This window comes from Megalobrama amblycephala, linkage group LG10, assembly GCF_018812025.1.
Source record: "Megalobrama amblycephala isolate DHTTF-2021 linkage group LG10, ASM1881202v1, whole genome shotgun sequence".
In the NCBI taxonomy this organism is placed as follows: Eukaryota; Metazoa; Chordata; class Actinopteri; order Cypriniformes; family Xenocyprididae; genus Megalobrama; species Megalobrama amblycephala.
In genome coordinates this window covers 28,873,815-28,895,019 of record NC_063053.1, presented here as the reverse complement: position 1 = coordinate 28,895,019, position 21,205 = coordinate 28,873,815, and the positions used below count along the sequence as shown (strand labels likewise).

Below are 21,205 nucleotides of genomic sequence, written 5' to 3'. Positions count from 1 at the left end.
CGCGCGAGTGCGCGCTTCTTCACAGCAACATTCTATATGGAATATTGGTCATCTTAACGGGGATTCAAACTCCTGGTTTGGCTGACAGGCAGTCGTTGTGCATCACCTATCATCTGCGCCCTTTCAGGACTTTTTGGGTTAGTGTCTACCATTGAAAACCGGTGAAAACCCGGTCGTATTCGGTGCCTGTGCTCTCTTCCCCTCGCGCTCACCGGAGACTGTCCTCGCGCTGCGCACTGGGAGGCCACAAGTGCCTGTTTTCTCTCGCTAGATTCACCATTGATGGAAACCGATGCCCTGTTGCCTTTCCTCGTCCGTGCCTACCTCTGCAGCCGCTGTTTGTCGTTTAGTAACGCGACTAGGCCTGCGAGCCCAACTATACATCTCACAGAATGACTTTCTGATAGATAAAATGACAAGAGTGGATCATTTATATAGTGTTTTGGTCTTTTGGATGTTGGTGTAGCGACTTTGCTGTGTGTTTTAATCTTCTTTGGATCCGAAGCCCGGGTGCGCGAGGAGGCAGCTATCTCGAGAGCAATAAACGCCCGTTATTTTAAGGGACCGCGCGCTTCTCTCTCAGGATGGCAAATGAACCCGTTATTCTTAATGTGTATGACATGGTAAGCTCATTAACCCCTTCACCCTTTACACACTGTTTATCATAAACCTCGCTGCTTTTGGGCTCTAATTTTGCATGTTACAAAATAACAACACAAAGACTTCAGGAATCAGCATCAGCATTAAGAATCTGGGTCGCTAACATAGAGGTTTCACTTTGAAAGCACGTTTGCAAACCTACTTTGAAGCATCTTTGACAGCAGTATTGATGTGCGAGTCTAGGGCAGAGATGAGAGCGCGTGTGTTTCTCCTCCCTTGCTCGAGGAGGCGCTGTCACACCATCACAATCTAAACACACGTACTAGAGTAGACAGAACACATGTGATCAGTGATTGTGGTAATCCAAATTTTTATTTAGGAAGTAACACTTGTGGTCATCAATGTACTAACAACATGTCTATATGCTGCATATTTTATGCAATATTATGTTATAAAACCACATTTTTAACATCAGAAAGTAACGGTAATGGTATGCAAGTGGACTTAATTTATTTTACATTCACAGTTAATAAGACGCTAAATAAATCCAATATCCAAAAGTGAATGACAAAGCATTCAAAGTATCTTGCATTCCCTAGGAATACACACAGACTGTATGAAACACAATCACACATAAAGGGGGTGGGATAGACTAGTCTCTTTTCTGTGTACATTAAATCATGTTCTGCATGCTCTATTATTCATGAAGGGCAGCTGGTGCACCTTTTTGGCCTCACACAGACATGTTTTCTCTCAATATTCACCCCTCCCCCTTCACCTTAAAGCTTATTGTGTGTGTATAACAGGCTTGTGCACTATTCATTGATTTGAATGTCTGGTATAGCTAACAGGATGCAGAATATAGATAGATAGATAGATAGATAGATAGACTCAGACATAGAAAAACAAATACATTTACAGTTAATTAAAACATGATTATATGATGATCTTGTTCTCCTTCTTGTTCTCTCAGTACTGGATAAATGAATACACCTCTACTCTGGGTATTGGAGTCTTCCACTCAGGAATAGAGATCTACGGCAGAGGTAGAGTGACCTATTAAGCTTATTCAATGATTTATTTTTTATTTTTTTATTGCATCAAACTCTAGACCTCAACTGGAAACTTAGTCCCATTTGTAAAGAACTTTATTACACACAGTGGAAAAGGTTGTTTCAGCTACTGGAACTACAATTAGTAGACAGTTTGTTTACATTACTGTTAGAGTGTCAAATAAAAAATACCATGACAAAATGAGGGTGAAAATAATTTAAAACTGAATAAGCAACTGAATATCATTCATCATTCCATTTTTTTTAAATTTATTTAAAGGCACAATATGTAAAGGTTTGCGCTAGAGGTCGCTTATTTAAAACAAAGGCGTAGCTTGCCTTGATTTCACGGAATCATAAGTGGTGTTGTCTTCACGTCTACAGACGCTGGAAAAGAATCAGGACAGGACTCAGAAAGAAATCATGTTCATGGATGAGATTATTAACATTACCGTAGTATGAAGCAAAGCAGGGCTGAGTTCTGTTCGAGCAGAAACGAGGATGCTGGACGGCTGGAGCAATTGCTAATGAGAGATGAGCGCGACCAAAGACTATAGAATAACACAAGACGTGTCACTCGTATTGTTTTGAATGGGAGAAAGTGAAACGCGCAATATGGCCTTCTAAACAAGAGCCAATCGCGACTGGTAAAGTTATCGCGTCATTGCAGCGGCCGTTAGAAGCAACGGTTTCTATAGAAACAGTCAGACGCGCGCCTCCAAAGAGACGCGCATTGAGGTCTGCGCATTAGCTTGATCCAGCCTGAAAAATACAGTTTTTTGTCATGATTCGAGCGTTTGGAAAAAAAATTATATGACAGTTGTCAGATTTCATTGGTGATTACAAATATGAAATTTAATCGAAAGCTTGGCAAATAGCTTTGGAGAATTTGATGTTTCCCCATTCAAAGCGATAGGAGCTGCATGATGCCCAGGATGCCCGAGAGGCGTTTCAAAGATGGCCACCAAGTGAAATGACTTGTCTTAAAGGGACTTTGGTGCGACACACATCTCGAAAGCAGCTGAACTTTTATTATGCCGCAGTCACCACTTCCGCTTCTCTCGGTCAAGCGTATGTGGGGTAATGAAGCTCTGTTTTATCATATTAGATACATTTGTGTGTTGAAAGTTGTAATAGTGCTACTTGTCATTGATATTTGTCATGGTAAAACATGGTACTCACTGTAAATCAAGAAAATGAGATTTAAACAGTAAGACTTACGTGTTGAGCTTTATAACATTATTCGTTTTCTTTCAATGAATGTATCCATCCAAACAGTTGCTCATTATAGTTGTTCACTGGTTTTTTTCTAGGCTTGATTGTGTTTATGGGACGCAGTTTAACATGTCTTAATGCTTCGTTTAAAAAAAAAAAAAAACGCCGTATTTTTCATATATTTTACCTATATTCTACACCACTGTTTCCCTTCTCCTAAAAACGCTCTGTTGAGTTCCTGGTTCTTTGAAGCACATCCCTCAGAAATACGCAATGGACTGAGATTGGTTAGCTGGCCCTGTGAAATTCGCTGTCCGGAATATGTTGTCACGATTCACGTTGTCCGGAAACACCACGGCCCTTACTATTACGGGCAAACGTTGCATGTGCTTCGGTCAAAGTCCAGTCTTTGCTTCGGTGGAAACGTAAATAATGGCGTCAATATTGCCGTATCAATTTAAGCCCGAATCAAACCCAGGTAGCAGTAATGATGAAGAGGGTCAAGCAGAACCTCTGCAAGCACGGCTTTTAATGGACATTTTTAAATGTTAAGTATTTTTGTTTCTATTTGTGTCAAAGTGTTTAGATATGCTGTGACTTGTAAATGTTGCTGCTGCCCCATAGTGTTCTGATTAAAGCTTTACTGTAGCTGAATACATGACTGAGTAGTAGCATTTTTGTAAAGGTATTGTTTCATTTATAGCATGAACGAGCATGTGGGTAAACACAACATAAAAGCCGTAATGAAACAATGCTGTACACTGATAACAGAAACGCCAACAAACACCAACAGAAGTTCGCTGGTGTGATTACATAGAAGTTTGTTGGTGTTTGTAGGCGTTTGTTGGAGAAGTATGAAATAGAATTTAGTTAACTGGCTAGCAAAGCCAAACCGCTTTGGTCTTTGTTTACGTCCCAGAAACTATATAACTGTATAAAAAAATAAAACATACTTACTGGTTAGGGCCCATAAACAGCAGCTTTTGATTTTAAAGTGGGAATTGCTCCATCTTTCAGTAATAGCCTTTGTGCAAATCCAGCATTGAACTCGTGTAGATTCTGGAAGCTGTCTTCCATAAAATGTGCAGCACAGACAGCTAAATTAGCATTATAATTGTCAGGAACAGAATTAAACATAAATTTTAAACATCGTTCCTGAAGTCCAGTGTCACTAGGAAGAAGACTTGTATACACGCGACATGGCCTTGCCCACTCTTTTGCGTGTTCCCGTGGGCAGGGTTTATGTTAATTTCAGGGTTTATGATGTCACCAACCCAGGAACAAACCTGTCGTTTTTGCAGGCATTAAACTGCCATAACTTAAAAGACAATATCTCCATTTGCATTGAACTTTCAGTGCTGTAACTTTTCAGATACTGTTTATGCTCAAGCAGCAACATTACAGACTAACTAAAGTTAAAAAAGTGAAATCGCAATGATCCACCCCTTTAAAGCGTCTTTGGTGTTTCCATGCTTTCTACAAAATAAAACCGGAAATCGATGATAGTATGATGTCATTGATAGGCGACGCACAGACACGGTCTGTGTCCTGGTTAAGATTGCTTATTTCTCTGGATTTAAACATTCTTGGAAACATCTGGGATAATGTAAGTACACAAGTCAACAAAATATATAACATTGTTCTAATGGTTTTTGGATATTTTAATCCAAATATCTTACATATTGTGCCTTTAAAAAGTATTTATTGGAGTGGCCACATTTAAGTAATGTGATATATACGCATACATCACTATTCTTCCTTGTTATTGTACATGTTTTTGTTCATTCAACAGCCACTGATGCAATCACTATGCGATCCGAGTCTTGTCAATAGCATTTAAATGTCTGCGTACCTGTGTAAGTTTTTGCAAATGACTTGACTTGACCTACAAGTGGCAGTGGAGTGTTGTCTGTGTCTGTAGTGATAGAACACAACAGAAGAAGAAACATGCTGTAGCCATTTAGTAATCTGAGTCATAAAATGACAGAGAATATGCTGTCTTCTTTCATAATTTCTGTCTTTTTTCACCCTTTCACACACACAGACAGAGGAAAGCAGCAGCATTGTAGGCAGAGCAGATGTAGGCAGCTCTGAGGACTGATTTGTTAGGATCTTTAGCTTCTCACTAATACAGAGATGTATGTTACAACAGGGAAGATGATTGCAATTGCAATAAACTTTTTTTTCCTTATTGTGATGTATATTCTAGTGAAACGGCTTCTCTTGACAAGAACAAAATTTGAATTGATTGGATAGATGATGAAATTATTTACAGTAAATACTGCAATATTCCATTAAAAAAACAAGAATTGTCAATTTTGATATTTTGCTGATATTAAAGCAGGGCCATAACAACCATACACATTGAGGGGGACAAGAAATAGTCAAATTTGTTCCCACCAAAGTTTTATCTGTGTTAATCTTGATGCTGCTCTGTTTGTTGTTAGGATAAATAAATGAGATGGTTAATCAAATAAAAGAAGGTACTGTTCACAGATACCGCATATGAATTCCAGTTTAACACTTACATTTTTAATAGTGAAAGAATGCGAGGTAGGATGTAATGTAAGTTACATACATACATACTAAACATTTAATAGTTATGATAGAAATTTTAAACGACAAAAAGGAAATCCAGTAAAGCAAACCACTCCACTTTTTAATATTATTAAATATATCTAATATTAATAACTAATAATTTATATTATACATAATTATTAATATTATGTTTTAAAATAAAATATTATTTGCAAATAGTTTAGATTGAATACTTTACAAAGTATTCCTTAAAGGGTTAGTTCACCCAAAAATGAAAATTCTGTCATTTATTACTTACCCTCATGCCGTTCCACACCCGTAAGACCTTCGTTAATCTTCGGAACACAAATTAAAATATTTTAGTTGAAATCCGATGGCTCAGTGAGGCCTCATAGGGAACAATGACACTTCCTCTCTCAAGATCCATTAATGTACTAAAAACATATTTAAATCAGTTCATGTGAGTACAGTGGTTCAATATTAATATTATAAAGCGACGAGAATATTTTTGGTGCGGCAAAAAAACAAAATAACGACTTATTTAGTGATGGCCGATTTCAAAACACTGCTTCAGGAAGCATCGGCTCATAAATGAATCAGTGTATCGAATCATGATTCAGATCGCGTGTAAAACTGCCAAACGGCTGAAATCACGTGACTTTGGCACTCCGATCAGCAGATTCGACACACTGATTCATTTATGATCCGATGCTTCCTGAAGCAGCGTTTTGAAATCGGCCATCACTAAATAAGTCGTTATTTTGTTGTTTTTTGGCGCACCAAAAATATTCTCGTCGCTTTATAATATTAATATTGAACCACTGTTTTTAGTACCTTTATGGATCTTGATAGAGGAAGTATCATTGCTCCCTATGGAGGCCTCACGGAGCCATCAGATTTCAACTAAAATATCTTAATTTGTATTCCAAAGATCAACGAAGGTCTTACGGGTGTGGAACGGCATGAGGGTAAGTAATAAATGACAGAATTTTCATTTTTGGGTGAACTAACCCTTTAAAGTAGAGCATACTGTTTTTGTATAATTCCTTCAAAAAATGTTGACAACCTACATTATTATGTGTTGTTTTGTTTCCTTTAGAGTTTGCATATGGTGGCCATCCATATCCCTTCAGTGGCATTTTTGAGATCAGCCCCGGAAATGCCTCAGAACTGGGGGAGACTTTCAAATTCAAGTGAGTTTTACATAATCACATACACACACATATGAGCCATAAAAACCATGTCACAAGTCCTGTTTCCTCTCCAGAGAGGCTATAGCTCTGGGTACGACAGACTTTGCAGAGGAGGACATTGATAAAATAATGGAGGAGCTGGGAAAGGAATTCAAGGGGAACGCCTACCACCTGATGCACAAAAACTGCAACCATTTTTCTTCCTCGCTGTCTGAGGTCAGTCTACTCCCCTTATGCCTTTCTCTGTCTGTCTTTTATAAATGATCATCGGACTAGGCCATATACAACCTCACTGACTGATGACATATATGCTAGTCATTTTTCTGCATTCTCACATCATTTTATTCTCTCTCTCTCTATAGTTGCTGTGTGGTAAAGAGATCCCACGTTGGGTGAATCGATTGGCATATTTCAGCTCCTGTATTCCATTTCTGCAGAGTTGTCTGCCTAGAGAGTGGCTCACGCCCGCCGCACTCCAGACCCACATCTGCATGGGCCTTCGGAAGGAGAACACACACTCGCACACACACGACTCCAGCGACGATGAGCCCTCATCTGCCCCAGAGGCGGCAGCTGGAACCTCACACAGCTGCAGACACACTCGCGTGTGATCTCACATACACAGTATTAAGCTGAATTGAACACACATATACACTCCAACCTCTGATCCTGCTGCTACAGCGCCTCCTGCTGGCCTGGATGAACACCAGACCTCATGGCCTCTCTGAAAGGGGAAATCAAAGTCATGTTTTTCTGTAGAGTCCACAGGGATTTAAAAACCTTGCAATGGTACTCTTAAAGTTTTAGAGTTGTTTGATTTTTGCCAAGATCAAAACATGTAGTGTTCTTTCTCTTATAAGTAGGACAATATGAATGATGGGTGAACATGATGGACTGTCCCCTGCTGGAGTGTGAAAGCACTACAGGCCCCGCCCTCAAAGATACTGAACTTTCAGTATTCAATTCATTTCATTCTGTCCATTTGACTTTTAATCTCATCTGGGTATTCTCTAGATTTAGCCGAGTTTGCTGTGTATTTGATTCTTTTCTATTTTGTGATAGAATAAAACAGTGTGTCATCTGCAGAGGAGCTCACATTCCTAACCTTACTTTTTTCCTCAGTGACTTTAGTAATATAGATCTGCTTTATTTAATGATATGATGTCAAACTAATGCCATCTTTGGTTTACATTTCTTTTATTTCTATCTTTTTGGTTTTACTTTTTTATATTTAAGTGCAAGGTTTTCAATAAAAGGGCCGATGACATCACGTGTCTCACACACACTGACAGCAGTTGGAAATTGCAGCCTTATAACTGTAAGCCATTGATATGCTGGACTCAACTGAAACAAAAGACCCCTGTTGTTCTGTCGTTGAGGACACAAAGGGGGTATTTGTGAGGGTGATGTTGAGGGGGTGGGTGGGGTCTGCACATCAGGTCTGGTATCAGTACTGTACAACAGTGTTGTGACTGAATGCAACGTCTGAGTGATTAGGAGAGAGGGAATGTGTGTTGCAAAGGTGTTAATGGTCATTTCTCTTGACTTTAGTTATTGTGCTTTCTGGCTTTTAAAAGTGCTGACTGAAAAGAGTGATGATGTTGTTGTTAAAATGAGTCATCCACACCTCACTACATGACTTTTGCACAGATTGTTGCCCCGATTTTCAGTCTGGAGGATTCGACACCAGTTGCCACAAGTAAAAGCCAGGCTGCGGATTTTGCGTTGTGTATGATGGGACTCACAGACTGATTTCATCCAGTCGGAAGATATCAAACATGTTTCTGCTTGACTTTGTTGTGTTTTGAAAGACTTGTAAGTCTGGGATCTTCAGTCATCTAGTGTAGAATGGCCAGTTTTTCCTCTGTAACCATTTACAACATCTGCAAGTGTATGATGGCTAGTGTTTTAAAATCTGTTCAGATTTTAAAATTAGTGAAGTGTAATACAGCCTCGACAGTAATTGAAGGCAACAAATAAAGGTTGTAGGGTCATTTCAGTCTCCAGGCTCTGGAAAAGACCTTAGTAAATGTAGACACCATCTAATTTTTCACAAGCTGTGAAAGACAGATGCACAGTCAGTTCAAAGGGTTGATTGTGTTATGGTCCTAAAGCAATTTTCTTAATACATGTTTTACAACAAATTTTGTTAGAAAAGTACATTTTCAGTGTTTCGGCAGCTGAAATATTGACAGAAAAGTTAAGAGCATTAAAATGTCTGTTCATTTGTGAAATATTAAAAAAGGTGTTTACTTTGACTATGGTCCATATTAGAGTAAATGATTCATCTCTTAGTATTATTTTGATCTTTCTGTGCCATTTTGCCTCTCTTTGCAAATCTTCACCTTTGTCGCTCAGGATGGCATGGCATTGTAGGTGGCAACGCCACCCATGAGTCAAATCTATAGGAAATATGTTTTTGGTGAAGTATTTATAAAATTGAATTTTATATTTGGAATATGATTCTGTTTACTGTTATTTTGTCAAAGATCCTATCTGTAGAGCCTAATTCTTATGATGCTATTTTTGTTTAATTTAGTGGAGGCCACAACTGAGATCTTTTACTAGTTCAGCAAAGACCCATTTTGTAGGCATTCCCCACTGATGCCATTTCTAGACTCGATTAGTACTTCTTGTTTTGATGTGATTGACAATTTCAGATATTTACAGATGAATAGAGAATAAAGAAATTAAAAGGCTTTTCCCTGAATTTTATTGCTGTTACAATTGTCATTTCTGAATATTTTCAAACGTTAATTAATTTAATTCACACCAAGAGTCATTTGTTCTCATGTGACTCTTGATATGTTCAGCAGTAAAGATAATCAGATTATGTGATGTCTTCACTCTTTCTTGGAAACTTCCAGACTGAATCAATCCGTTTTCAACTGTGTTAACCGAGTTAAAATGCTAAAAGTATAAAGTCTGGTAAGTAAATATCTACCGGGGCTTTATTTGATTAAATGATACAAGTATATATAACTGGTAAAAAACTCGTTAAATGACCATTTTCAATGTGTTTAAGATGTATACGTGCACGAGACTCGCCTCCCATTACCCTCCCCCCTGCGCGTGAACACGCATATAAATGCTTCTGCGCGCGGCCGCGTCTCTCAGTCTCGAGGCCAACGCCATTTTGTCCTGTAAGCAGAGGTGAGAAGACGATGTCGATTTCTTAAAAATGCTTTATATTTTATATGTATTGCTAGCTTGTCGTTTTATTTAAACTTAGTTAATGCAAATGGAATTCGTTTTAACGGTATTTTGTCCGTTTTTACGGTTTAACATCGAGTAAATCTATCTGCGCATGCTGACTGGGCCTCGACCGCAAGGCTGCTCCGTGTTCGCCAGATTAGTCGTGTTGTATTTTCAAAATTTATAAACCTTTTATTCAAGTAGTATTGGTAATTTATAACAGCACTTATATTTTGTACTTTAGGGGTGCGTATTGTAGCTTATCAGTATAAATTCAGGATAAAAAGTTGATGAATCCCTTTAGAAACGAGTTTTTGTTTTACGTTATTTGAAAGACCTATTAGTGTTACAGAAAATCTTTTTGTTTTACCCATCGGTTGTCATGCTTTTGGACGTTTATTAATGATAATGATACGTTGACTCTTGTAAATGATTAGCTAGTGGTTATACCGTGTGTGACCAACAGGGTGGCGCACAAATGCTCTTCTCCCTGCAGTTCAAAGTACTTGTTGCCAGACTGTTGATTAACAATCCTTTCACGCTGTTTTCCCAGATTTCATTGAATCTTTAATCACAATGAGTGGATGTCGCGTGTTCATCGGCCGTCTGAGCCCCCATGCTCGGGAAAGAGACGTGGAGAAGTTCTTTAAAGGCTACGGACGTATCAGAGAGATTAACCTGAAAAACGGGTTTGGCTTTGTGGTGAGTACCGAAACTCATTTGGGGGTCTCACGTGTGAGGCAGTTATGAAATACGACTTACTGCCCCCTATTGTCTGATTATCACAGGAGTTTGACGACCACAGGGACGCAGATGACGCAGTGTATGAGCTGAATGGAAAAGAGCTGTGCAGCGAGAGGTGAGACTGAATCCAGAAATATGAGACTGCTTCCATGTGGTTTGTTTGAAATGAAAATTCGCCCAATTTTCTAAACTCATGTTATAAATCTTATCATTAAACAATTTATGTGCAGTTTAGTAAACTTGCATGATAATGTTTAATCCAGATAGCATTTAGTCCGCTTAAACTCTGCCCTTGCAAGCACATGTTTATTTTCCTCCACCTTTGAGTGCAAAAATCCAATCAACAACTAATAGATAGAACAGGATGACTTTTTTTTTCTTTTCATTAATCTGTTATATTCAGATGTGCTTCGAAATACTTCTGTTTCATTGCCATGTACTTATATTTTGTTATCTTAACCTCAGGGTGACTATTGAGCATGCTCGCTCTCGCAGAGGAAGAGGTGGCGGCCCAGGAATGGGAGGACGTTTCTCTCCACGCTTTGGAGGGTACCGTCAGTCCCGCAGTGGGGGTTCCAGGTAAGCTAGCGTTGAGAGTAATCCTACGCTGTTTGTTCTGATAAAGTTTAATCAAATGAGTTAACCTCTGTCCCTTTGTTAGGTATGGACCACCAGTGCGCACGGAGCACAGAATCATTGTGGAGAATCTCTCCTCTCGAATCAGCTGGCAGGTGAGCATCCCGAGTGGTAGCAGCGGAGCGATGTAGCAGCCTGCTGTTGTAGTGTTTCATCATCCCTGCATTTCTCTTGTCTTTGACATCAGTACAAACACACAAACTATTAGTTATCTTTGTTACTGTTAAACTGGAAGTAGAATTTCCTCTTCACCTCAGCCAAACCTTACATAAGTTAAAAAAAAAAAAAAAAAAAAAATGATGAATTGAATGCTGAAAGGTTCTCTAACCCAGACCCATGTTTTTCAAACCTTTTCTTTAACAGCTGTGCTCTGGTATTCTTTAATTGGAGTTGCATGCACAGCCTCCGAGGTGCATAGCGCCCTCCCCTGGTTGTGTTCTGAATAGTGTCCCTCTGGTGCCTCACCCGACACGCAGTGTCTGCCGGTCTAAGTCTTGGCTGGGTCCGTAGCGCCAGACAGAGCCGTAGCACAGGATAGCCTTAGAGGAGCTGGGTAGCCGCTCTCTGGAGGGTCTGTGATGTCAGATCTGCTCCATCCCCCCGATCTGCTGTTTGGGTCTTATTCTGTTGGTGCTGAAGCGGGGAGGGGTGCAGGGTTTTGGCCCCTCCCCCATCCTCTCTCTCTGGTGGGGTCCGTTCTTACGGAGGCCGGATGGGTCGAGTCCGAGGTCGTTTTAACGCTTCATTGCTTCCGTTTGCTATTTGGACAAGTGGCTCTTTGCTAATGCCTTCTGTGGTTTGGAACGGTAAGTAGCTCATCACACTGGATAGTTACACGGTAAAGAGGGTTCTGTCACTTTAAATCTGGAGTTAGCTGTAAATGGAGAAAGATGCTACAGATTTCCGGAAGGTAGTTTTGAGACTTGCACAAAAACTACTTAACATCATGAGAACCTCTTCTCAGGAGCTAGCTTAGTCAGGCGTGTCTCCATCTGAGGGCTTTGCTTCCTGCTGTTTCACACAATCTAAAAGACTCGTGTTGCCGAAAACGCTCTGGTAGTTTTATAACTGGGACGAATCCACAGGTAAGATGACATCTGTTGAGGGAGTTTTCTACAGGTGCACCAGTGCACACTTTAGAGCAGATGCTGCAGACTGCAGTGTGTATTTAATGTGGGTGCTAAACTGCAGTGTGTGTGACTCAGTGCTTTTGAGTTCCTCTTGAAAATGTCATTAAGTGTTTTTTGCTTTCCTGCAGGATCTGAAGGACTTGATGAGGAAGGTGGGAGAAGTGACCTTTGTGGATGCACACAGGACCAATAAGAATGAGGGGTAAGATATTGCGCCTGTACACACAAGACTGTTCTGACCGTCACCAAAGGTTATAGATATAGAAAGACGGTTCACTCCTATTACTTGTGAATGGGAGAAACTGCAACACGTCCCCCCTTCTTAGTATATAGCCAATCGCTGATTGGTAAAGTCATTGTGTCACTGCAGCTGCCGTTAGAAGCAATGGTTCCCGTAGTTGGGCAAGCAGTTGGAGATTTCAGCATTCCCCCATTTAAATAGATAGGACTTGGTCTTGGATGTCCGAAATAGCTGCCCGGTGGCATTGCAAATATGGCCGCCGAGTGAACAGACTTTCCTTGAAAGGGACTTTGCTGTCACATGCTTGTAACTGAGTGTCCTGATTTGTTTTACAGGGTGGTGGAGTTTGCTTCACACAGTGATATGAAGAATGCCATCGAGAAGCTGGATGGAACAGATCTGAACGGGCGCAAGCTCAAGCTGTATGAGGATCGCAAGAGGAAGTATGTAACAGACAGTCACTCTTAACTACACATTGCCAAATTCTCATTGACAAAATCTTAACCCGTTTCTCTTCTCTCCACAGTCGTAGCAGGAGTCGTTCCCGCAGCAGGAGCAGCTCCCGTTCCCGTTCGCCCAGTCGGAGTCGCAGCCCAGAGCGTGGAAGCAAGCGCTCTCGCAGCCGCTCAGCTAGTCGCACCCCGGAGAAGAACACCAGCAACCGCTCTCCTTCCCGCTCGCCGTCTCCTCCAAGGAAACAGAGCCGCTCCCGATCTGCCTCTGCGGAGAGTCAGCACTGAAACTAATTGCGTGTATGTGTGTGTGAGCGAGAGACTGAGCTTTTTCACTTATTAATGTGGCATATGTCATTGTGCTACTTTAGTGTAAATTACTGAATGCGAGTTGAATGGATGAATGTGTATGAAGATGTTTTGATTTATTTCTTATGCTAATGAGCTGGGTGGGTTTAAGTGATAATGGAGGAGGGGGTTAAGATTGGATATTTTTCACAAATGTCTCATTTTGTTTTCTATTTTTATTTGATCAATATCAGTCCTGGAGTACTTCTGTAGAGAACTTAAATGTATGTGGGTTTTGTTTCTCAAACTCACCCATTTAATTTTTTTGTTTGAGTCTTTATGGTTGTTCAACAGAAGGTTATGCCTGTATATACACTCTGGAATAAAGTATATTGGTATTTGGCAGAGAAAGATGGTCTGTTTTCCTAATGCCCTCACATGTGTGCTGAATTTGATTAGTGTTCCTCTGCATGGGTTAGAAACACTAAAGCCTATCATTCTAACTTCATCTGTTCTCTGATTTGCTATAAAATAAACTCCTTTGTCATCTCTGATTTGGATGCAAGATGTGTGTTAATCACTGGAAGCATTTAAAGTGAAGCTCTTTGCAGTTTTCCAGCTCAGTACACTAGGTGGTGCTGCTTCATAGCTTTCAAAAGTCTAGGATTTACATTTACAACAATCTGATCAGCATGTATCGTGGAAAATATATGATTGGGTGACTGGAAGACATTAATTTCAATTCCTAACAAAGTAAAGATCCCCCTTTTTCCTTCTGGATATTTTAGGGCTAGTTCAAAAGTAATCTGGATTTTGGCTATTGATTGGATCAAATCTTGAAAATGGGTGGTTCAAAAGGGGGGAAATTGAAATCAGATTAGATCACAAAATCAAATCTTGGTTTTGATGTGGATGAAATATCAGTTTGTGTTCAAAAGTTTTTAGTAAGATTGGGATACCTTTTATCAAAAAAAAAAAAAAAAAAAATCTGGATTATTCTGACCCCATCAGAAGGGTGGATTTCAAGAACAAAAATGTAGTAAAACTGGTCAGAAAATAGAGCTTTGCTAATCTGAAAAAGTGTGTGTCTGGATCAAGGTGATCCAATCCAATTTTGCTTTGAAAAACCAGCACAAAAGTAAAAATGGATTACCTGGTCCTGGATAGCAAAAAACAGGATTTCCAAATTCAGATCATTCTGATCCTGATTAAGCTTTTTGAACATCTGGCCCATAGAATTTATTTGACAGTGATTATAAAAATAACAACTCAGATGATGTCTGCTTTTCTGTGAGAATCAATATTGTTCCCAGCTAGGGCCTCAACATGTACACAGCACAGAAACTGGGGTTATTGATTCAGTCAATACGTTAGAAGCACACTAGAAACCTCCATTTTATGAATTGATCTCTGTTGCTATGAGGATCCTGGCAACCACAGATCGAGGAATATGAATGAGAGGCGATAATGTATCTTCTCTAGTGTCCAAGGACAAAACATCCTTCCTCTATGTCTCTACCCATCTGTTTTTTTCTATTTGCTCATAAAGCTGGTGTCCTCGGTGCACTGCGACGCTCGTCCTCAAGGACAAACAGATAAAATCAAACTACAAACAAACAACAGACGTGCATTGAGATCAGATTGCTGAGAGTAATTTGTGTCGTACTGCTGAGAATACACTAGTTGTTTGAGAAACACATGCACAAACAGCATAGACAGGTGAACAGTTAATTACTGCACATACAACTTAAAATCTATCTATGTCTATCTGTCTGTCTGTCTTTCTATCATGATACAAATGTTGTAGCCTAGTATTTGAACAATTTAAAAGTTGATTAGATTAGCCTGAGTCTCCTTTTCTGCTGCAGGGATCAGGATAATCCTGATGTTTTGGATTAAAGGAATGCCAAAAAAGTTTGAAAAACACATTGAATGGTTGATTCTGAAATCAAGAAACCAAAATATGATCAAAACTGATTTCAGTATCCTTTTTTTCTTTTTGAACAACCCGTTTTCAAGATCAGATTACTTGTGATGAAAAGTATGTTTAGGTATATTTTAAGTAAAATATTGTTGTAAAATTGTCATCTGTGTTGGGGAAAGTGACTTTTAAAAGTAATGCATTACAATATTGTGTAACTCCCAAAAGGTAACTAATTGCGGTACTTTGTTACTTTTCATAGTAAAGAATGTTACGTTACTTTTGTGTTACTTTTTCTCATATGGGCTTCTTTGTTTTTATAATAACAAAAAAGTTCTATTTTTAGCACATGTAAAGCCACTTTCACACCAAAAGTGAAAAAAAAAAAAAGGAAATGGCTGAAGGAAATGCAAATTTATGCCTGTACAGTAGTACAGGGCTCAGCGCAAAAAAAACAAAACCTTTCAGCTGGTGCTGCTGTTCTGCATTACAGAAGAATAGGACACAGAGGAAAGTTTAACACACTTCAATAAAAACAAATAATGAAACACAAATGTAATGTTTATCTAGTTTGCTTATTAGTATGGTTGAGTTGGATCATCAAAGGTCAGCAGCAAAGACATTGCTTAATAAAGTGAGATTAAATACATAAAGTATATCTGTGTAATTTAATGTAGCCTATTTAGTTATTGTAGGTTTGCGTAATATTCTGAATTTGCATTTCACTGTTTTTTTTTTTCATTTTGAGGAATACTGAGGAATACTGTTTTTGTGCAAGTGACATGAATAAATTAATGCTCAAATTTAGTCTAGAACAACAATAACCATCATGTTTAGACAACGCACACATCGCCTATGCACCTAATCCCGATTTCTCTCAACATGGGGACAGGAGAGCTGTCAGTCAATAAATGGGAAAACAAAGTAACTTGAGTTACTTATTTGAAAATGTAACTCAGTATTTTGTTGTAAATGCAAAAGTAATCTGATTACAAAACTTGTGTTTCCCCCGACACTGATTGTCATTATAGAATGCTATTATAATATGATTGAAAATGATGTCCAGGATACTGGAGTAGCACTTTTCACTACATATTGGTAGTGTATCCATATTACATGTTGACATATGAATATAATATACAGTAATATAATATAGGCTAATATATAACATCATATAATATAATGTATAGTATAATATAATATAAATGATATAATATATAATATAATATATAGTATAATATAATATAAACAGTAGCCTATATTATAAAAAAGATTAATTATGATATTATCAATCATTATTATCATTTTATTAATATTTTATCTTGACCAACTTAATTTTACATGCAGTAGATACAAGTTCCGCGCTTGCGTTGTGCAACTGTTGGAAATAAGCATTTTCATATTCAGTCTAATATACTTACAGTATACTTAAAGTCCAAATGTCCAGTATATGCAAGCTCTATAATAATGTAGCCTACCCTACCAGCATGATGTGACTTCTTGTTTATAAACAGCACTAAGCAGCACTTTGTCTACGGTTGTCCCGTTATTCACTGACCATCCCGAGTGTGCGAGAGCGCAGATGCGCCAGTCGCTGGTACAGCTCGGGGTCACGTGACTTCCTGCGGCGAGTGACTGCTGCTGCAGTTTCTTGTCGCGAGCGCTCGGTGCACGGTGTGGAAATTCCGAACCACAGCGGCATGAAGCTGCACGCATACACCGCATGCGAATCGCTGCGCAACCCGTGAACGGTAACTCGTCTCCGTAGAGCAGCGGATTAACCCCCGTTTGAGCGGAGGGAGGATTAAGATCCAGCGCGATCCAGAGGGAGAAGTTTGCTCACTGCGTCGGGTGGAGGTGAACGGGACACCAGCAGCGAGCATGGCGGAGAGAAGTGGCCGGTTAAGCTTCCCCGGGAGCGGGGCGCTGAACAGACCGGTTCCTATGAACCTGTTCGCCACCTGGGAAATAGACGGCTCGTCTCCCAACTGCATCCCCAGGTGAGAGTCAGGGGTGATCGGACGCCCAGGTGGGCTGTTTGTCAGCGGGCGGGCGGGCAGGTGCACGGCGGCAGGGAGTGGTGTGTGTGTGTGTGTGTGTGTGTGTGTCTGTGTTGGAGAAAGGGTGTGTGAACTAGTTAGACTGTCATTGTGGTGCACTGATCGAGCGCGTCTGATTGGACCGATGTCAGCATCGGATCACGGTGGCACAAATCCAGTGATGTTCTGCTGATTTAGTAACGCTTTTCTGTCATTCACCATTAGTCTAAGTGTTAAAATTTGACCCGGTTGCGCTTTGATCAGTAGTCTTACAGTGCAGCGTATAATTATTATTATTGACATTGTTATTATTATTAATTATTATTTTCATTTCCGTAATCCTTGGGGTGGTTTGACAGTTCTGATCGAACACAAACAAAACTCTTTGGCCATTGTGACGTCAGGGTTCCACGCTCGCGCCGCGCTCGGGTGAGGTGGCACGCGCGGTTTGCTATGAATCGGTTTCGCCGGAGGGGTCGAGCTGTCATCAACACGGACCGGTTTCCTGCAAATTAACCCAGTGAATCTACTAGATGCACTGCCTCCAGAACAAAATGTTCTGACCCAGAGATTCAGAGACAGCTGCTTCTCTTATTTTCTGTCATGAGTCATCAAAGTACCTTTCTTTCTTTCTTTCTTTCTTTCTTTCTTTCTAAACCACACATTGGATCAAAACAGAGAAGCTATACTAATAAATGGAGCTTGCTGTATGTGTGCTGGCATGCAGGTTGTTGTTTTTTTTTTCTGTCCCATAATTGTTATGATGAACTATGGGTGGTGTCCGCAAATGACCTTAAAGAGTCAGTTCACCCATAAAGGAAAATGCTGTCATTATTTACTCGCCCTCATCACTTCCAGGAGAAATTATAAAGAGGGACTGGAGCTGGAGATTTCCAGCTTCAAAGGAGGATATAAATCTCTGTGAAGGTTGCAAGTCTTCTGAAGCCCTGCGGTAGCTTTGTGTGAGGAGCAGGTCAAAATGAAAGTCATTATTCGCTAAACAAATCATGTCTTTTCAATGAATCAGTTGATGGAGTGAGTTCACAAAACCAGGGTTTTGTTTGTTCACCATTTGGATTGATTCAGTTCTTGAGTTCAACTCACTGACTTAAAGGATTTGTTCACTTTCAAATGAAAATTACCCTAAGCTTTACTCACCCTCAAGCCATCCTAGGTGTATATGACTCTCTTCTTTCTGATGAACATAATCTGAGTTATATCAAAGACTATAGAATAACACAAGACGTGTCACTCGTATTGTTTTGAATGGGAGAAAGTGTAACGCGCAGTATGGCGGAATAAGTCCCGCCTTCTAAAGCCAAGAGCCAATCGCCGACTGGTAAAGTCATCACGTCACTTCAGCGGCCGTTAGAATCACCGGTTTCTATAGAAACAGTCAGACGCGCGCCTCCGAAGAGACGCGTATTTAGGTCTGCGCATGCGCATTAGCTTGATCCAGCCTGAAAAAATACAGTTTTTTTTGTCGTGATTCGAGCGTTTAGAAACTAAATGTATGAGTTGGTTGTTGTTAGATTTCATTGATGATTTCAAATATGAAATTTAATAGTAAGGTTGGCGAACAGTTTTGGAGAATCTGATGTTTCCCCATTCAAAGACATAGGAGCTGCATGATGCCCAGGATGCCCGAGAGGCGTTTCAAAGATGGCCGCCGAGTGAAATGACTTGTCTTAAAGGGACTTTGGTTATATTAATAAATATCCTGAGCTTTATAATGGCAGTGAGTGGGATCAATGAGTATGAGCTGAAGAAAGTGCTTCCATCCATCATAAATGTACTCCACATGGCTCCAGTGGGTTAATGAAGGTCTTCTGAAGCAAAGTGATGCGTTTGTGTAAAAAAAAAAAAAAAATCCATATTTAACAAGTTATGAAATAAAATATCTAGCTTCCGGTAGACCGCCTTCCGTATTCAACTTATGAAAAAAACTGAACTGGTGTCGCGTCATTTACACTTTTTTCGTAAGTTGATTACTGAAGGTGTAGGACGTAGCGTAAGCTTTTTGAACTGTGAGAGTTTTACTATAAATATTTATTTTTACTCAAACGCCTCGCTTCGCTTCAGAAGGCCTTTATTAACCCCCCCGGAGCCGTGTGGAGCACGTTTATGATGGATGGATGTGGATGGAGGCAGTTTCTTCAGCTCATACTCGTTGGTATCATTCACTGCCATTATAAAGCTTGGATGCGTCAGGATATTTATTAATTTATCCGATTGTGTTCATCAGAAGAAAGTCATATACACCTAGGATGGCTTGAGGGTGAGTAAAGCTTGGGGTAATTTTCATTTTTAAAATGAACTAATACTTTAATGGTCCAGTTCCAGCAGATAACATCTCACTGAAGGGGATGATTTATTTATTTTTTTGTGAAAAAATCTTTATCATACAAAGACTTGATTTCTTTTATGGTGCTTTTTTGTCATTTTGGACCCTGACAACCTTTGTTTGTCCGATATTATGGTATGTCTGTATATTTTACAACTTATAAGTACATTTTATATAATGATATTCACTTAAATGACCAAAATCTGCTTTTTACTGCAAAATGGTGGCACAATAAAAAGCCACATCAGAGCCATCACTAGAGGGGCGAGAAGTGGTGATGGAGTCACAACCCCCATTTTAGTTCAATGGAAAAAAAGTCATACAGGTTTCGAGCTACATAAGGGTGATAAATTACAGAATTTTCATTTTAGGGTGAACCTCCTTTAAAACAGCCAAAACTGGAGCAGATGATGGAGAGGAGGATGGGGAATAAAAAGAGAGAGATGTGCCTTATGAATTCTTGATCATAATAAAAGATTCACTACTGTACCACAGACACATTTTCCCTCCAGCCCTTTGTCTGCTCGCTGTGTATGTGTGTGAGGAGCACGACATTTGACCGTACAATTCCTACAGTTAATTATGTGTTAATTTAAAGGCCTGTTCTTGTGCACATCATTAAAGCTGAGAGTAGAATCTGAGAGAAATGACTCATTTTATCACAGTGAGACACACTCATACATCTCTGTCATAAAAATGACATTAACTTCAGTTCTTAATAAGCTAATTAATGAGCTAGCAGCTGGTCTTCTGAGCTATTCTGTAGGATTTTCCCCCTGTGGGCTTCCACTGCAGTGGGCGTGGCCTTGTTTGGAAATACTGTGTGATTGGCTAAGCCTGATGTAGTGGGCGTGTCCCTAATATAGGACTGGTTTTCTTATTTTGGGCTGTTAGGGCATTGTGAATCTTATCTCAGAGGCACTCTTAAATGTTTTGCCAGCTTTCTGGTGAATATTTGATTCATTGCATTGTTAACTAAACTTAATGGTTTTTCATTAATTATAAATATTAGATGAAAAGCTTAAATGTAAAAAACTTAAGCTAAATAGAAATATAAAAATGTATAAAAATAACAAAAGTACAAAATTATTAAATCGTAAGCTAAAATTAAAATGAAACCAAAAAATATTAATAAATACTAAATAATTAATACTAAAACAACACTGATTCATTGGTTTGTTTGCTCTGTTTGTTTTTGTGACAAATATAAAAGCCCATAAGAACACAAAACACACACACACACACCACCTGACGTGTGTATTTGTGTTTAGTTTTAATGAAACATGCATGTGTCTGGCAGAACAAGCGCCTTTGTGTTCGTCATGCTTCATCTCTTGTGCTCATTTTGGTGTTAAGTGTCTTTTGGATGTTAAGTGAGCATATGTGTGTGGCGAGTGTTTTGAAGAGTGATTCTTTGATTACAACCACTAAATTTATGATCTCTGAAGAATGTGGGTCAGTTGTCAGCTTCAAGCTATCACTGAAGTGTTTGTGGTTGGCCGAAACACAGTTGTTTTGAATGCGAGTTCAAGCTGTTGATCTCCTCTGATGTTTGATTGTTTCAGTGAAGAGGATGATTGAATTTGTGTTCTGTATTTTCAACAAGAAGTATAATAA

At 39.4% G+C, this 21,205-nt stretch overlaps 3 protein-coding genes across 8 annotated transcripts in view; all 3 read left to right on the top strand.

Annotated features, from left to right (window-relative positions):
• Positions 1 to 9,313, top strand: LOC125277294 (deubiquitinase DESI2). Its single transcript, XM_048205658.1, has 5 exons — positions 1 to 623; positions 1,574 to 1,646; positions 6,505 to 6,598; positions 6,673 to 6,814; positions 6,961 to 9,313. The coding sequence occupies exons 1-5, from the start codon at positions 585 to 587 to the stop codon at positions 7,207 to 7,209; spliced, it is 597 nt and encodes a 198-aa protein (XP_048061615.1). The 5' UTR covers positions 1 to 584; the 3' UTR covers positions 7,210 to 9,313.
• Positions 9,314 to 9,594: 281 nt separating this feature from the next.
• Positions 9,595 to 13,838, top strand: srsf5a (serine and arginine rich splicing factor 5a). Its single transcript, XM_048205656.1, has 8 exons — positions 9,595 to 9,751; positions 10,347 to 10,495; positions 10,582 to 10,652; positions 11,003 to 11,116; positions 11,199 to 11,268; positions 12,432 to 12,505; positions 12,880 to 12,987; positions 13,071 to 13,838. Exons 1-8 carry the CDS (start codon positions 9,613 to 9,615, stop codon positions 13,282 to 13,284), a joined length of 939 nt encoding a protein of 312 aa, XP_048061613.1. The 5' UTR covers positions 9,595 to 9,612; the 3' UTR covers positions 13,285 to 13,838.
• Positions 13,839 to 16,796: 2,958 nt separating this feature from the next.
• The window catches only part of pacs2 (phosphofurin acidic cluster sorting protein 2), a 55,275-nt gene continuing 50,866 nt past the window's right edge, over positions 16,797 to 21,205 (top strand). For all 6 annotated transcript variants that reach the window (XM_048205650.1, XM_048205654.1, XM_048205653.1 and 3 more), the window contains exon 1: positions 16,797 to 17,205. In XM_048205650.1, coding sequence (XP_048061607.1) covers positions 17,087 to 17,205 — 119 coding nt within the window. In that variant the 5' untranslated portion in view covers positions 16,797 to 17,086. The remainder of the gene's footprint in view (positions 17,206 to 21,205) is intronic.

Bases quoted from the DNA above. Each gene is read 5' to 3' on its own strand.
- LOC125277294 (XM_048205658.1), top strand. From the start codon at position 585: ATGGCAAATGAACCCGTTATTCTTAATGTGTATGACATG. The intron at 1,647-6,504 runs GTAGAGTGACCT...TGTTTCCTTTAG, and splicing joins AATAGAGATCTACGGCAGAG to AGTTTGCATATGGTGGCCAT. The intron at 6,599-6,672 runs GTGAGTTTTACA...TTTCCTCTCCAG, and splicing joins GGGGAGACTTTCAAATTCAA to AGAGGCTATAGCTCTGGGTA.
- srsf5a (XM_048205656.1), top strand. From the start codon at position 9,613: ATGTGTTTAAGATGTATACGTGCACGAGACTCGCCTCCCATTACCCTC. The intron at 10,496-10,581 runs GTGAGTACCGAA...TGATTATCACAG, and splicing joins AAAACGGGTTTGGCTTTGTG to GAGTTTGACGACCACAGGGA. The intron at 12,988-13,070 runs GTATGTAACAGA...TTCTCTCCACAG, and splicing joins TATGAGGATCGCAAGAGGAA to TCGTAGCAGGAGTCGTTCCC.